Source organism: Xiphias gladius, chromosome 7, assembly GCF_016859285.1.
Source record: "Xiphias gladius isolate SHS-SW01 ecotype Sanya breed wild chromosome 7, ASM1685928v1, whole genome shotgun sequence".
NCBI lineage: Eukaryota > Metazoa > Chordata > Actinopteri > Istiophoriformes > Xiphiidae > Xiphias > Xiphias gladius.
The window spans coordinates 20,498,902-20,514,935 of NC_053406.1; the positions used below are offsets into that span (position 1 = coordinate 20,498,902).

At 40.5% G+C, this 16,034-nt stretch overlaps 1 protein-coding gene across 1 annotated transcript in view; it reads right to left on the reverse strand.

The window, feature by feature from the left end:
• The window catches only part of traf4a (tnf receptor-associated factor 4a), a 40,257-nt gene that overhangs the window by 8,139 nt on the left and 16,084 nt on the right, over positions 1-16,034 (reverse strand). The window contains exon 2 of the mRNA XM_040130000.1: positions 150-201. Within this exon, the coding sequence (XP_039985934.1) occupies positions 150-201 (52 nt within the window). The remainder of the gene's footprint in view (positions 1-149; positions 202-16,034) is intronic.

A 16,034-nucleotide genomic window follows, 5' to 3' on the forward strand; every position in this document is an offset into this window, starting at 1 on the left:
TTACCTTTTTGTTGTTTTACTGTTAAGCACTTTGTTAAGAAAAGTGCAATACAAATACATTTAATATTATCTAATTTAGAGGAAAATGATTCAGATTGAACAGTTTTCTCAAGTTACATATTCCAAAGTGTGCTGAGTGTGCTACTTACCTTGGCATAGTCCAACGGTAGCTGATCCTCTGGACACTTGAAGACGCCCTCACTGCAACATAACAGCAGAAAAAAAAGTTTTTTTATTATTGGAATCACTCAGAATAAAAGATGACTGCAGACGAAACACATATAAAGGCATCTCGACGAGGACAATCAGCCTTTTTTTAAAATCAAATTCAGCGCTCAGTGAGATTACTAACTCTGACCCTGACTGAGAACAACTAGAGTCAAAGGCTCGTGTTTGACAGTCAGTAAGAGCAGTGCTGGTCTGCCCTTAGTTTTATTCTGTCTCTTCAAACACACTCTGAAGTTCTCTGACTCATACCAGTGTATGACGTGCAAACACACACGCACATACACACGCTGCACAATAAAGTCCGATCTCTGAGCCACTGGCTTTAATGACATCGGCTCTTTAATCTTCTCCCCCTCAGAGGACATGTCTGCACAGATTTTTATTACTACAGCGGAAAAAAATTACAAATTGGCGCCTGATCTGTTTATCTATTATACATAAAGGGATGATTTTGGACTCCCCTTCCCAGCTACTTTTCACCATTTTCGCCACAGCCCAAAGTGAGTGTTTAATTTTTTGCCCTTGTTTCACAGTCTAGAAAACAGTATGCTAGTTTCAACAGGCTTCTGTTTTCCTGAGAATAAAGCAATGTAAACTTTGCCTCCATGCTCGGGGCTCTTCCTAGGGGGAAAAAGGCGATTTGCTGGTCTGCTGGTGCGAGAGTGAGACAGATTTTTGTTCTTTTCCTTACTTCAGCCCTACAGCAGTTTAACCCAAAATAAAACCTGAAGCCTTGTTTTACTACAGGCCCCCATGCAGTTTTTGTGGCGCCGCGGAGGAGACCTCACTGGCCTGTTTTAGGGCCAAATGAGCAAGTGCCATGGCTCATTAGGGCAGCCCTCTCTCCCACAGTCCCTACCCTGATGTCATCATGAAATATTCACACTTGTAAATAATGGAGGCAGCAGCCGCAAGTGGTGAGCTGCTACACAGAATCTAGGCTTGCGGCTGCACAGCGAAACCCATCCAGACACACAAAGGTTACTTGACAAAAAACCAAAACAAAAGAAACAAAAACAAAAACAAAAAACAAAACGAAAAAACAAACAAAAACAACAGAAAAGGACAACAGAAAAATCGGTGGCTTATCTCCTGAGGTAGCAGGGCCCATCCTGCTGTTTCTGGATCAACGATGCTCGCATAGACGTTTAAAGATTTGATGCGTTTCTTTGCTTTACTGTGACTGTAAACAAATCTAGGTTTGACAGCCAAGTTTTTTGTTCTCCCCTTTAAAAGAAAACAGCATAAAAACACACACACAACGCTATCTATTTATCTATCTATCTATTTTTCTATAGATTATTATCAGGGAATCTGCAGATCATTTTCTCGATTAAGCAGCTGTTTGGTCAATAAAATGTCAAAGGAGTTAAGTAAAAACTGCCTTTCAGAGGTTCCTAAAATCCTAAGGTGACCAATTATAAATGCCTTGTTTTATCCGACAAACAGTAAAAACCCAACCACAGATAGATAGCTAGATAGATGTTGTATCGGTACCATACAACTGAAAGATAAAACAGATGAAAAACAAAAGATAAATTGATGAACCTGAAAAGTAAGAGAGAAGTGCAGATTTACAAAACTGTGCAAAACAGGCTGACATGGATGTGAACAAATATGAATAAAAAGAGAAGCCCTAATTTCTAAATTACCTTTGTATCTCATGAAATCTACATAAGCTATAGACAGTAAAGATGCACAGACACATGTTTTGTTCAAAAGTCACAAGCCCCGAGGCTGGATCTGACCTCCTGTGCAAAGAGGTCTCTCATAACCCTGGCCATTTCTAAATTATGTTTAGACTAATTAAGGGACAACCGTAAGCAAACAGTACGTGTTTGCTTCTTGGTGCTTTCATTTGGTTGGCTACAGTGTCACCTGACCACGGTCCCCAGAGGCAAAGGGACATGTGACAGGGTGGCAGTGCATGTGCACTTCGCCCCGTCTACCCAGCTGCTGTGGAACCAGGGAGTCTGCTGAAGGGGGGGGGGGGGGCAGAGGTTAGGCCTGAGAGGGAGGGAGGGTTGATGAAAGAGGGGTGGAGGAGGGAGGTTAATGCATGACGAGACAGCAGTAATTCTCCTCCATTAGGGTCACTGTGTCAGCAGGGAGTTGGAGACCAATTAACGAGCCACAATGGGTTGTAAAAGAGGGTCAATCGATTAGAGGCTTGGAAAGCCCAGTCAGCATCTCATGTGTAGTGTGAAATTATTTTCAGTGGGCCTACTCATCGCCATCACCAAGGAATCGTCTCACACTGTGGAGGGAGAAGTATAGAGGGCACTGCTTGCAACAGTGAGAGGAGATGAGAAGCGACAGGCTCTAAGCTCTGGACAGGGGACAGCCAGAGGCCCCCGTCCAGCTCGGGCCCTGTATCTGACGCACAGAGAGGAAGACAGGCGAAAAGAGCCTAGCCACAGACTGTCAGGATAATTCATTCTCCAGTCGCAGAGAAGGTCCCGCAGCCACACATTCATGTGTTCGGCCCCACTGCTGATAATACCGCTCCACTCTCTAAGCCGCTCTTGAGTCGAACTCGATGGTGCTTTGTGACAGCACATTAGCAGTGAAAGGTAGGGCTGATGTGTAACACAGATCCAGTCCAATTCCATCCATCTTCACCAGCTAACAATTGCTCTGACTAGTGAGGGCTATCTAGGGCAGCATGGCACAAAATAACTGAATATCACAAATATAAATTACTGATTAATCTATTACCTGGTTTTTCAAATAAATTGGTTAATTGTTTAGTCTAAAAATGTCAGAAAATAGCAGCACAGAATCCCAGACTCCAGTCAAAAACGTATGGGAAATGTCTTGCTTTGTCTGAACGATAGTCCAAAACTCCAAAATATTCAGTTCAGAATGATAAAAAAAAAAACAATTCGAGAAGCTAGGCCCAGTCAATGTTTGACATTTGTTAGTGTGAGCGCACTACCATTGTGGCTCTAAATGAGGAAATGTTAGCATGCTGAACTAAGATAGTGAACAAGACATTACACTTGCAAAAAATTAGCATGATAGCATTGTCATTTTGAGTAAGTTAACAATCTAGCAGTGTGGCTCTTCATTACCAAATGTTAGCATGCTAAAATGCTAACCTAAGATGGTGCACATAATTACACCTCCTAAAGATCATTATGTTAGCATTGTCAATGTGAACAGGTTAGTCTACCAGTGTGGCTCTAAATTAGCAAATGTTAGCATTCTAACTCACTAAACTAAGATGATGAATATGGTTAACATTACTTACTAAACATTAGCATGTTAGCATTGTCATTTTGAGCGGGTTAGCGTGCTAGCAGCGTAGCCTTAAATTAGCTAATATTAGCATGTTAACATGCTAAACTAAGGTGGTGAACATGGTAAACATATACTGAAGATCATTATGTCAGTTATTGTCTCATTGTAATTGTGAGCAGTTTAGCATTCTAGCGGTGGGGCTATAAATAAAAAAATGTTAGCATGCTGACAAGATAAACTAAGATATTAAGATTGTGAGAACTGGCATGCTAATGTTAGCATCTAACCTACAGTACAGCCTCACCAAGATGCTAACATGGCTGTAGAGTGTTGTCGCTTGATTAAATGATTTATAAATTATCAAAACTGTTATCAAAATGTTTGTTTTTAATTTTTCTGGTGATCAACTACTGATTTGATCACCAGATCTGATCACAAATTTGACTCAAGGCCAACATCAACTGAATCACTTGTGAAACAATAAACTGATCAATCCATTAGTTGAACAACATAAAACAACAGTGATGATTGGCTCTAGTTTATATGAATAAAAACTGAATATTTTTAGGTTTGGGGACATCGGTCAGACAAAACAAGGCGTATGAAGATGTCACCTTTTTTTTTTTTAGCTTTTTCTGTACATTTTCTGGACTAAACAATTATTAGATTAATGTAAAAATAACAGAGCAGTTAATCAGTCAGCTAGTTATGGCCCTAATACAGTTGGTTAAGGATAAAAATAACTCTTACACAAAGCCCAAATTGAAAACTCCTTTATGTACCTCCCTGCAAGTGGGAACCTCAGAAACAGTCAGCCTCTTTTAAACCAAGTTTCTCACAAATGTTTGTCTACCAAACATATTTGAACAAAATTTAGACCTTAGTCAATTATCATCCAGGGTGAAAGGCTGATAAACAAGTGTTTCAATGTTGGGATGTCACAGGGGAGCAGATTAAGACTGGACAGCATACAGTATAATACAATCACCTTATTAAAATTTCATTGCTTCATTGTGTCGGCTCATACTGTGAGAGCAGTGGAGGCTCTACAGCTGCTCTGCTGCAGAGATGCCCATGATTCAATCACCTCAAATTCACTGTCAGACAAGGGTACAAACATTATCACATTGCTATAGCTTGTAGAAAACACATTCGTCCCTCTGCAGGTGAAATGAACCCACTAGTCAAACCCATCACCCATGCTTTGGACCCTAAATCCGTCTCCCCTCTAATTGCCCCCCCTCTCCTCCCTGTCCTCAAATCTTCTTCTCAGGCACAGATTAAACAGCCATCCATATATCCAGCTGATACCACGAGGACAGCCGTCACAACATGCTTCGTCACTGTGCGCACAGCTCCTGACAGGCAGACGGTGAGAAGTACAAATCCCTCAGGTTTAATCTCACCGGTGCAGAGCGGAGGGGTATTTTTCAAGTGACAGCGACCGGGCTGCAGGCCACACAGTGAGGACAAGTTGGTGACAGGCCGCCGCCTCACAAACCAGGACCACTGAGTAACCTTGAAACCTAACAGAGAGACTCCTAAACAAACCTCCCTGTTTGCAAATGTAGCGAGCGGGGCTGTCGAGACGCACTAAACAAACAAAATCACGAGGGCTTTGGAGAGTACAAGTCTTTGGCACATTAACACACTAAACATACCTCTGTCCAACCAGGTGTTTTCTCATTGAGTCAGATAGCAACAGGAGCCTTGAGTGAACTCCCTGCTTATCTCCCGCCAGAGCTCACTGCCAGCTTTCATGTTCATCCTTGTGCTAAACCCTTTTGTCTTCTCAAGTTATAACCGGGATTAACTTTTATATACACAAACAAACCCTTAAATTCCTCCAGTGCCCTCTGTGCAGGCCTTCGGTCTCACGGCTGAAACCGAACTCCCTCTGTCTCCTCTCAGGAAGTTGGGAGAAAATAGGAATTTTGTTTTATCTTAGATAGAGCTCCTATAATCCCCCAAATCAATCTGGTTTGGGGTTTCTGTGTTTAAGACTGTGTGCAGTCATGACCTCCTTCTTCGGAGCCTACCATTTTGAACAGTAAAGAGTGCAGATATTATAAAGACATTACAGAGTACGTGACGGATATTCTTCCATGTATCATCAGTCTGTCACGTCCAAGATATTCCAGGAGTTGTTTTTTCCTACATTACACTCCAGCTCAAAATATGCCATTTGACTTGAGCAGCACAAATTGGTTCATCGGTAACATTTGACGGTTATAGCTTCTCAAATGAGAAAATTGGCTGCTTTTCCTTAGTTTACAGTAAGTAAGTAAAATAAGTAAATTGAATATTTTTGAGTTTTGGACCGTTGCTCGGACAAAACAAGACTTTTGCTGATGTTACCTTGACCTATAGAAAAATATTCATCTGCATTCACAATACTTTTTACTGTTTTCTGATACTTAACAGACCAAGCGATTAATCAGTGAGTTGAGAAAAATAATCAACAGGACTGTAGGACTGCAACTGTTAGTTGCAACTAACAGACAGCCATACATTTGACAGTCTCCTTCTAGGAATAGACAGGAAAATACACAATCCACAAAAGGAGACATGAAAGGTGTAACTTGTAATTGCTGAGTTTTAGAGGCGCTGGTAGGTGGGTTTTGTTACCTTAGGACAGATCCACGCAAGCCATTTCTCCCTGTTTCCAATCTTTGTGCTAAGATACATTAACAGCAGCAATGCTTGCCAGCTATATACACGGGACATGTTGCAGTTTCCCAGTCGGATGAACTAAATAATGTTTAAATTTGAGGCAACGCTGATTAGTTAAATCCACCTGAATGCAACTTTTACTTTTTTACCAAATCATTTGAAAACCAGACTGTGTCCCAGTTCCATATATCCTATATAAACTGCTGTACTAAACTCTGTCCTAATAATCATAGTATACTGAATGTACAAGGATACTTATAAACAAACTGCCAGCTTGCATTGAAGAATTTAACTTTTTTGTTCTGATATTAAAATTAAAAATGATGTGTCACTGTGGATAGCTATTGCCACTTTCATGATAGAAACTTCACAAAGAGAAAGCAAAATGTTTTTCCAAAGATTTTATAGTTTATTTTTATGTTTTCCAGGCTGTCTCTGGAGCTGTCTGACCACAACCCACAATTTGTCTTAATTTCTTCCAAATGAAAATAGCTACTTAGAGGCAACAGTGCACAAGAGAAATTGAGGCATTTCTGTTGTGCAAAGCAGTTTAGCACAGTAGGATCAACGTATGCTTAAAAAAAATAAAGCATATTTAGTTTGTTTATTGACATCTCTCTACCCACTACAAAAAAGCTTTGCTTATGGATAGATTTTACTACTTCTTTCACCCAACCAAGTTTGAACTGACCAACCATCCAACTGACAATCCATCCTAAAAACAACTTCCTCTCACTAGTAGGACAATAAAACAACAGAAGGGGTTTGGCCTGCAGAGGCTCTCCCTCTCATCCTCATGCCTGGCAGGATTAACACCCTCATGTGAGCAGTCAGTGCCGAGTAAAGAGGCCCCGTAAATGAGGTCGAGTGACGGGGCTGGAGCTGGGTGGTGTTTCCACCTCTGGAACCTGATACACCATGAGCGCAGAGCTCCCTTCGCCCGCAGGTGATCTGGCTTTCAGCCGCGCTTTCTCCGGCCCTCTCATTTGTCTGAAAAGGGAGGAGCAGGTCTTACTTTCACATAGTGTGATGACACACCAGACCACAGGTGGATCGACTGCACCTTCGCACGCTTTCTGTGTGGGATATTCACACAGAAAGATGCTGTGACAGCTCCTTGTGTGGGATTTAGTATCTACAAGATAAGCTGTCAATACCTGTGGTTTGCTAGAGATTATATTGCGCATAAGCCCTGTGACGTTTGTGGTGACATTCTCCTCTGCTACTTCCAATGAGACGGTAATGCTGATGTCCATGAACAAGCCAAGCCACCTACATACACACTAAAGCAACGTACTTAATCAGACTCAATGAGTTCAGAAGAGTTTTTTTGACGCTGAGCTTGACCTGTTGGTCATCACACTAAAATCACCGAAATCTACCGGCAACTACTATTATACAAAGTGTGAAGAGAAGAGCTGGAATGGTTATTCGATTGACATAAACTTAATCGGCAACTGTTTTGATAATTAATTAATCGCCTCAGCCATTTTTTAAGTGAAGAATCAAAACATTCCCTTATTTAATGTGAAAATTTGCTGTTTTCCGTCTCTTAGCGTTATAGTAAATTTAATATTTGTGGGTTTTGGACTGTTGGTAGGACAAAACAAGACATCTGACAACAAATGTGATGGGCATTTTTAACAGTTTTCTGATGTTACATAGGCCAAACGATTAATCGATTAATGTAGAAAATAATCAGCAGATTATTGTTAATGAAAATAAATTTTAGATCCAGCCCTAAATTGAATATTGTTTGGGTTTTGACTGTTAGTCAAACAAAACCAGCAATTTGAAAACGTCGCCCTGGGATATCATAATGGGCATATTTCACAATTCTAACATTTTACAAAAAAGAATGACAATAATCGTTAGCTACAGACCTAATGAAGAACTCTATACCTTTAAAGTACTTCCGTGTTGGAAGTGGTTGCTATTACGATCATCTGTTGATTCACAACAACTTCTGCTACTTTCCCAGTAAACAAAGTAAGTTGGCTAGGTGCAAAGTCTTGCAGCATAAGAGACTTGTTTTTGCCTTTCATCCAGTTAGAGGTGGATACTTTAATCCTTAGGAAGAGAGACTGAAAAGAGCAACCTCTTTTCTATTTTATTGGACTTGTATACACTGCCGTCCTATTGTAATTTTATAGACTTTATAGAGGTCGTTGTCTTTGTGCTTCATCAAGTTCCAATCTGCTCTGTCCTTAATTTGTAAAGTACAAATTTTGTCATTAATTACTGACCATATTTCACCAGCACAGGGGTAATTTGATGAATATTAGTCCAGCCTGATTTAGTATTACATTAATTTGGGGGCTTTTTTTCACAAGCGGCTAATAGAGCTACCCATCTGGCAAAGGAGGCATCGGAAAGTCCATTGATTTGGGTTAAACAGAGTTTCTTTGTCATGTTAATTCTAGTCTGGCGTGAACAGGGCATTATTCCATTAAAATATCTTTTTACAGTAAGGTTTTTGAAGTCTGAGGTGCACACCCGTCCAGAATATGACACCTGTAAAATCCCTTCTGACTACCTCTGCCGGTCATTAACAGCCACTGGCAGCTGTTTCATATGTAGCAACAATGGCTGACAGTCTGCAGGTCATGGTCATCGACAAGACAGAAATAAATTACATCTGACTCAGGGTCAGACAACCTAAAAAGACAGGCGGAAAATTAAACTGCTTCCACTGGTTATTACACATATTCATATAAATCAAGCAGAGCTACACTCTCAAATGTAGTTTAAAATCTCTACTTTATACTTATACTTATACTTATACAGAAAAATACTATTTTTATTGTGTTGCTTTGCCAGAACAGGAGAAAAATGATGCAAGTGGAAGAAAGGCAATACTACTAGAGAGGGAGTGCGTGGGTGGATGTCTGGCCTCTTTCCCAGGCTTCATCTCCAGCACCCATGTAACACACTGACTGTGACCAAATTTGGACCAAGATAGAAAGACCATTAAAAGGATGGTTTTACTACGAGCTGCACTGACACTACCTACAAAAGAAAGCAAATTTTGATACAACTGGGATCTTTTCCCTGGTCTTTTGTGATATTCCTACGCAGAGATAATTTTTTGACCACACAGAAGCCGTAGATCGCGACTGTCAGGACACCTGAGGCCATCCCTGCCATGCCATCATCACTTATGTAATAATATTCATTTCTCCTTGCAGTTCACCTCACCATGCTGACATTTGTGAGCACAAGCCATCTGTGAGCGAGTTCACACACTGTTATAAAGCGTCCAAAGGTCAACAAAATCTCAGTTTGTTTTTCCTGAATGCCAGCTTTCGCAGTAGAGCAGCCTGCAGATAAAGATGAATTGCTTAAGGACCCAGACTGAGCTCATTTATATTTTGACTCAACAATAACACAATGATTTCTGGGCTTTATGTATAATGGCAAGACAGGGTATCTGCTCATCTTGACATGTCTTAAAAAGCACTGAATTCAGTTCCCTCATCAAAAAAAAAAAAAAATTGGCCTTAGAAGATGTTAAGTAGTCTTATATTTAATTTATAGTGAAAATCTTGAATGTTTTTTCTTGCCTACTCTAGACAGTAACATTAGTTATAACTTTTTTGTATGTGGTTGCAGGCTGTCAGGAGACATTACACATTTATAAACTGTAACTGTGACTGATGCGGCGATGGATTGTGCTGCAGAAGGCTTTTTAATTGTTTTTGTGGCGGTATTAAAGCAAGCTGGCTCATTTACTCATAATGTGCAAGTGTCAATTTTAGCTAAAACATAACTTCATTATTAATTAGTTGGTTCATTATTTGATTAAATTAAATTAATTAATTGATTCATTATATTACTAAGAATTAATATCATATACAGCTGGGAAGTACTGACAGAAATGTTATATAAATGTCAATAGATTCGTGTACTTAATAGATAATTGTAGGCCTCATTGTGCCGACTGCTTTTCCGTCATTCTTTGACCAGTATGACAGTGAAGAGGGTATTAAATTTCATTCTATATGGTATTAAAAAAGGTTTTAAAAACTCCCTGGAGAAACCCTTGAGATAATGAAAATAATTGGAGCAGAAGGTAATTGCTCATTTGTTACATTATACATCAAAAAATCCAGTATAATCTTATGGCACAGGATGAATATGTTTTTAAAATACTGCTGGCTACTAGCACGAAATCCATCATACAAAGATGGCTGCAGGCAAAAACGACTGAACTGCAATGGCTGGATTGGCTGTATTAAGACTATAATATGAACATAGTGCGAAACACTTTAAAAAATGGACCATATACGTGTGCCTACATGATGTAGACCCAAGACTACTATATGATATCCTACCCCAAAAAATGACATGCAACAAACAGATATGCTAAAACTCTTAATGGAGGAACTTACAATTAACATATTTTGCTGCTAATGGTGCAACATAATGAATTTAGCGTTGACAATAGGGTTACCTTTGTACATAAAGGCTTGGAAGAACCAAAATCAGACGGTTGGGTTTGAATTTGTGAGCAGTTTGGACGATGACTCATCAAATTGCCAGAGGTTCAGCTTAGACACAAGTCCATGATAGCAAACTGCAAAAGGGAGGGAGCCACCTGCCAGAGGACAAGCTGGCTACAAAAAAACAGAGCGAGGGGAACGGAAGAGGAAGGAGAGATGAATGAATAGATGAACGGAGAGGACACAGGGAGGAGGAGCAGCCGTCTGCACACTGAGCACAAGCCTGCGAGATGCCATAATCCATCCTTAAGTGTGTGAGGAGCGGAGACGGCACTTAGCAGTATTTATAATCCCTTCGCACTTGTCTATCCGTCTCCTTCCCTCAGTGCAATTGGGCTTTGACATAGAGTCTTTATCAGAGAGGGGAGGGTTATAACATGAAATGCTAATTTAGGACTTCCTCCTAACTTGCACCTGTGATAATATGAGTTTAAAGATCATCTAGGACTTTAGGATTTCATCAGTAGGCACAGCTGTAATATTATGAGTTTAGAGGAATAATTAAACATTTTGGGAAATACACTTGCTAGTGCAAGCACCTAGTTAGCTTAATTTAGCATAATGACTGGAAACAGGTGAAAAGAGCTAGTCCTGCTCTATCTGAAGGTTTCTGTATGAAATGAACAAACCAAATATAACATGTAACCTAGTGAACTTTAGGGGGTGCTGATAAGTGAATTTTGTTACCCTTTAACAGAACCAGGCTAGCTGTTTCCACTTCTTTCAAGTGTTAAGCTAAGCTAATCGGCTTATTTCTTATCTAACTCTGAGCAAGAAAGCGTATTTCCAAAAACCTGATGATATTTTGAGTTTTTTCAACTGACTTAAGTGACAAAATTTTGCCCACCTGTGCCCCCAAGACATAGTCCAGCCGCTATAAACATTCTTTTTTGTTTTACACTTAAGTTTTTGTACAGAACTTTTGCTAAAACAAGCTAAGCTAAACTAACTGGCGTGTTGGCTGTAGCCTTATATTTACCATACAGAAAGTTGTATCAATCTTCTAATCATCTAACTCCAGACAAAATTCTTCTAACACCGTATTAAAAGAACTGCTTGAAACTATATGGATTTCAGTCTCAGTTACAGATTTTTAAACCTCTACAGATTTTTTTCTACCGTGCTAGGTAGGCAATCGGATTAATAAAAAAGCAAATTTAACATAATGCTGTAGGATTTTTTTGTTTTCCTGGTCGCTTTCATCCCTCCAATTACAGGCTGTCTGCAGAAGGTACAGGTAAATCACTTTCCACTAACTGCTGCTGATCTGGGTGCAGGCGGGGTGGGGGGTTGAGGGATAGAAGTTTGTTATTGTACTAGGAGCTGAGCTCGTGCATTGAAGGAGTGCCATCACCCTCACCCACGCGATACACAGCAAAAGAGAGACCACCAAAACGGAGGTGTACGCACACGCATGGGGGCCTGCACTGCGAACATAAAAGGAAAGTAGGGCTTGAAAGCAGATGCTTTACGTTTGATCTGGCTGAAGGGCGGTTTGTGGAGGGGCGGGGTGGGTGGAGGACTGCGCCTGGAGATCAATGAAAGTCCTGAGCTTTAACATGTCGCACATGTGAGAAGGACCTAATGGTCTGTGAAAAAGTGCTAAAAGCTGCTGTCAAGGTTGCAGTAGGTGTGAAATGCCCCGATCTCCATTTTACTATCCACTGTCACACGTTTGTGAAGATTCAACTGCTGCGAAAGAACAAGGGAGTGATCAACCGTTATTCAGCAACTTAGCCCAAATGGAAGCAGTTTTAATCACAGATGGCTAATCTAATTTTAGCTCACCCTCAGAGGGCAGAATTCTGCTCAAAAGGGCGATCTGCAGCAACGCCGTCTGGCTACGAGGAGCTGCGTCGCTGCCACACCAATTCTGTTGAATGCCTGCGCTGGACGGAGGGGGCTCTGAGAATGCCAAGAAATTGCCTGGCCAATTAAACGGAGAGCTGCCTGCCAACTGTATGCATATGGCGCTGGAAAAGCAGCGCTAGACACAGTCGCCTCGTTTTTCTTTCAAACAGCATTAATGAGTCAGCTATTGGAGTCACAATCATCAAGAGATACTGCATGAAATTGCAGCATCGACACAGATTAAATGTGGAAGCAGCAGTGCACTTTGAGCTATTGTACAAGCCATCTATCAAAGTGAGAGAAGAAGGATGTTATGCGTTTTCAATCAGTATGCGACTTCTGCAGTAATAAGATGTGTCATTCAGAAAACAGAAACTTGCTAATGTGCAGGCCTTTAGTTGGAGGTAATTTCTGCCATCCTCAGTTCTAAATTCACCAATTTCCTTGCCACTGATTTTCTTACACATATACTTTATTTGCACATAAAGTTATTAAAATCTAAGGCAATGGCTTGACATTGTGGGAAACATGTTTATTCTCTTGCTGACAGTTGATATTACAGTCAGCAGTTAGTTTAGCTTAGCACACTGACTGGAAACAGGGGGAAACAGCTAGCCTGGCGCTGTCCAAAGGCTTTTGTACAGATTAAACAAAGATGTAACATGTTTATTCATAAGGCTTATTGTTGGTAGGCGGGTTTTGTTACATTTGGATGGAGACAGACTACGAGTTTCACCTTATTTCCAGTCTTCATGCCAAACAAAGCTAACCAGCTGCTGGCTGTAACGTTAGCTTCATATTTAGCAGTCAGATATGGAAGTAGTATTAATCTTCTCTTGTAACGCTACAAGAAATGTTGAACTATTTCTTTAAGTTTCGGGAGGTATTTCAAATCCTCTACAAAACACCTTACTGAGCTCAAATGTTGTTGATGGGCAGTATTCAGTTAGGAGGTTAATGCCCTGTACATCCAGGGATAAACATATTCTGTATCATTAAGTGAATCTATTTTAACGTCCTTCTCTGATTGGTTATTACACTACTGGGCCTGAGAAATCAGTCCTGCAAATAGGAGTCACACAAGATTTAAATACCAGTAAAGTTTCTGTTCAAGCATCCAGAGTGAAGGTGTAATCCTGAAATATGAAACCTCCATCACTCATGACTGGGTCAAGCTTTAATGGGGTGTTTCTACTATCCTCCCTCAAGGTAATAAAGATTAAAAAAAAATAAAAAAAAATTCAATCCTGACACAAAATCCCACAAGGCGTTAAAAATCCATTAAAATTTAAGAAAGGATTTTACATCCAGAGTTTTCACGCTCCTTAACCATTTAAGACACTGTGTATGAGGTCATCCCATAGTAAGATAATTCGCAAGCCGTTGCCTAAATTAAGCAGTGCGGATTTCAGCTTGAACTAAGTGTCAAGGTGCTTTTTGTCAAGACAATCTTAGCTCCTGTGGAAGAATGAAGAGGAATATGCCAATGGCTTGTTAGCTGCTCCTAACGGCACATTATTCCTGCGTAACGACCTCCTTTTGGTCTCCGTGGGGTTCGTTTTATGACTCTCAAAACCGCCAAGATCTGTTTCACACAGCTCAGAAACCAAGAGGGACAGTTTCTCTTTAAAGAGAATTTACTTCGCACTTGGCCACCAGAGCTAAGACATTAATCGGCGGCCACTCAAAGGTAAAGTTTCCCGATTTAGCACCTATAGACAGATGAACTCAGGGCGCCGGGAGAGGGGAAAGACGAGCTGCGGCTTCGCATGCTTCCATCACAAAACACATTTTATGTTAATGGTAAGCAGAGTACTTCAGTTCATTCGCTTATGGAGTCTACTCTTGATTCCAAAGCCCACAGCAGACAAAGAAGACTGTTGTTTTTGATGCACGCCGATCTACTGGGGGAAAGAGCCTCAGAGAAACAAAGCTCTCATCAGACTTCAATTAAAACTATTCTTTTATTGCAGAGTAACTCGCACTGCTTTGAAATATGTAGACTAAAAATTGAGTTGTAAATCAACGGAGAGGGGAAAGCAAAACCACATCTATGGGTTCAAATTAGGGTCAATAAGATTTTTAACTTGTAAGGTGATGTTCACAAATACCTGCAAAATATGTAGTTGCAAATCAACCTTTGTGAACCTGTAAAATAAATCTGCATGAGAAATTGAAGTTTGCGTATGTGTAGAAAAGATTTTTGCAGAAGAGCCTGCACCGTCGTCCATCTTGAAAATCTACTACACCTTTCAGGCAAAGGAACAACCTGTGCTCTGATTGGACTCTGCTTGTGACTGGATTGTAATTGTCCAATCAAAATCAGGGTGCAAAGACAGGGTTAAATTTTGTACTTGTAACTTCAGCGTCTCATTGACTGCTGACTTTTACCCATAGTTTTCTGCTTTGTATCTGCACACGGATGTTTATAAAAGCCCAGTGTCTTTGTGTAACCACACCACTCATATAATTTGTTCACAGATTTTATTCACAGTCTCTCTGTTTTAATACAAATCTTTTTTTCTACGCATGCACAAACTTGAATTTCTCATGCAGATTTTTTTTACAGTTGATTTACAACTTTGAAATTATTTGTGAACATCACTTTACAAGCTCAAAGTCTTACTGATTTGGGCACATAAGCACCTGCAGTGAGCCTGAAATTCAAAAAATACAGACAAAAATAATATAATTCTTATTATCAGGTCCAGTTTATTTCACCTCATTTCTGTATCTCCTGTCCCTTCCTCTCTGACCAGCAGCAGCAGGTGGGCAGCGCAGATTATCCCTCCGACCAGTAACAACAGAGCTTTTAATAAACCTGCACCTGTTCACCCTATGCACCGGAAAAGGAAATGAAACGCAACAATCTGCAATCATGCTTACGACTTTTAACAGATTAGAACAAGTAAAAGGTTTCACAAATTACATTACAAAACGCACAAACTCTATCGAACTGCTGGTAACACCAGAAAGAACAGCTCTGCTGTCATAAACCAGCTGTCTTTTCTCTCCCGTCCTTCATAGATAAGTACACACACCTCTCGACCTGACCTGCTATGTGTGCGTGAGATAGCAGGTGTGGGTAAACCATTATCAGCTTTGCTGTGTGAGGGAGTTATTTTGGTCCAATCCCACAAGAACACCTTTGTAAAAATGTGAAATGCCCTCAGTGACACATCCATGGATTAGCAAGAGGTGGAGGAGTCCAATCCCACAGGATCATTAGGAGTAAAACCGGAGAAGTAGTTCTTACGACACAATGATAAAACGTCAGGGTTTATTGTTTGGAAACTGTGAAACTGATAAGCACATTGGGTTTCGCATCACATGGACTTTGCTGGAGAGTGTCTGAGGTCACGGTGAACTGAGGATGGTGCAGAATAGAGATAGGATAATGATTAGAATTTTCCCCTGTCAAAGTCTGTGACCTGCCTCGCTTTGATTCACCGTTATCACAGCAGAGTGGGGGAAGCACAGCCATGAGTCAGATGTGTCATGTGTCACCTGTGTTCCTCTCAGGCAGAAAAACTGAAA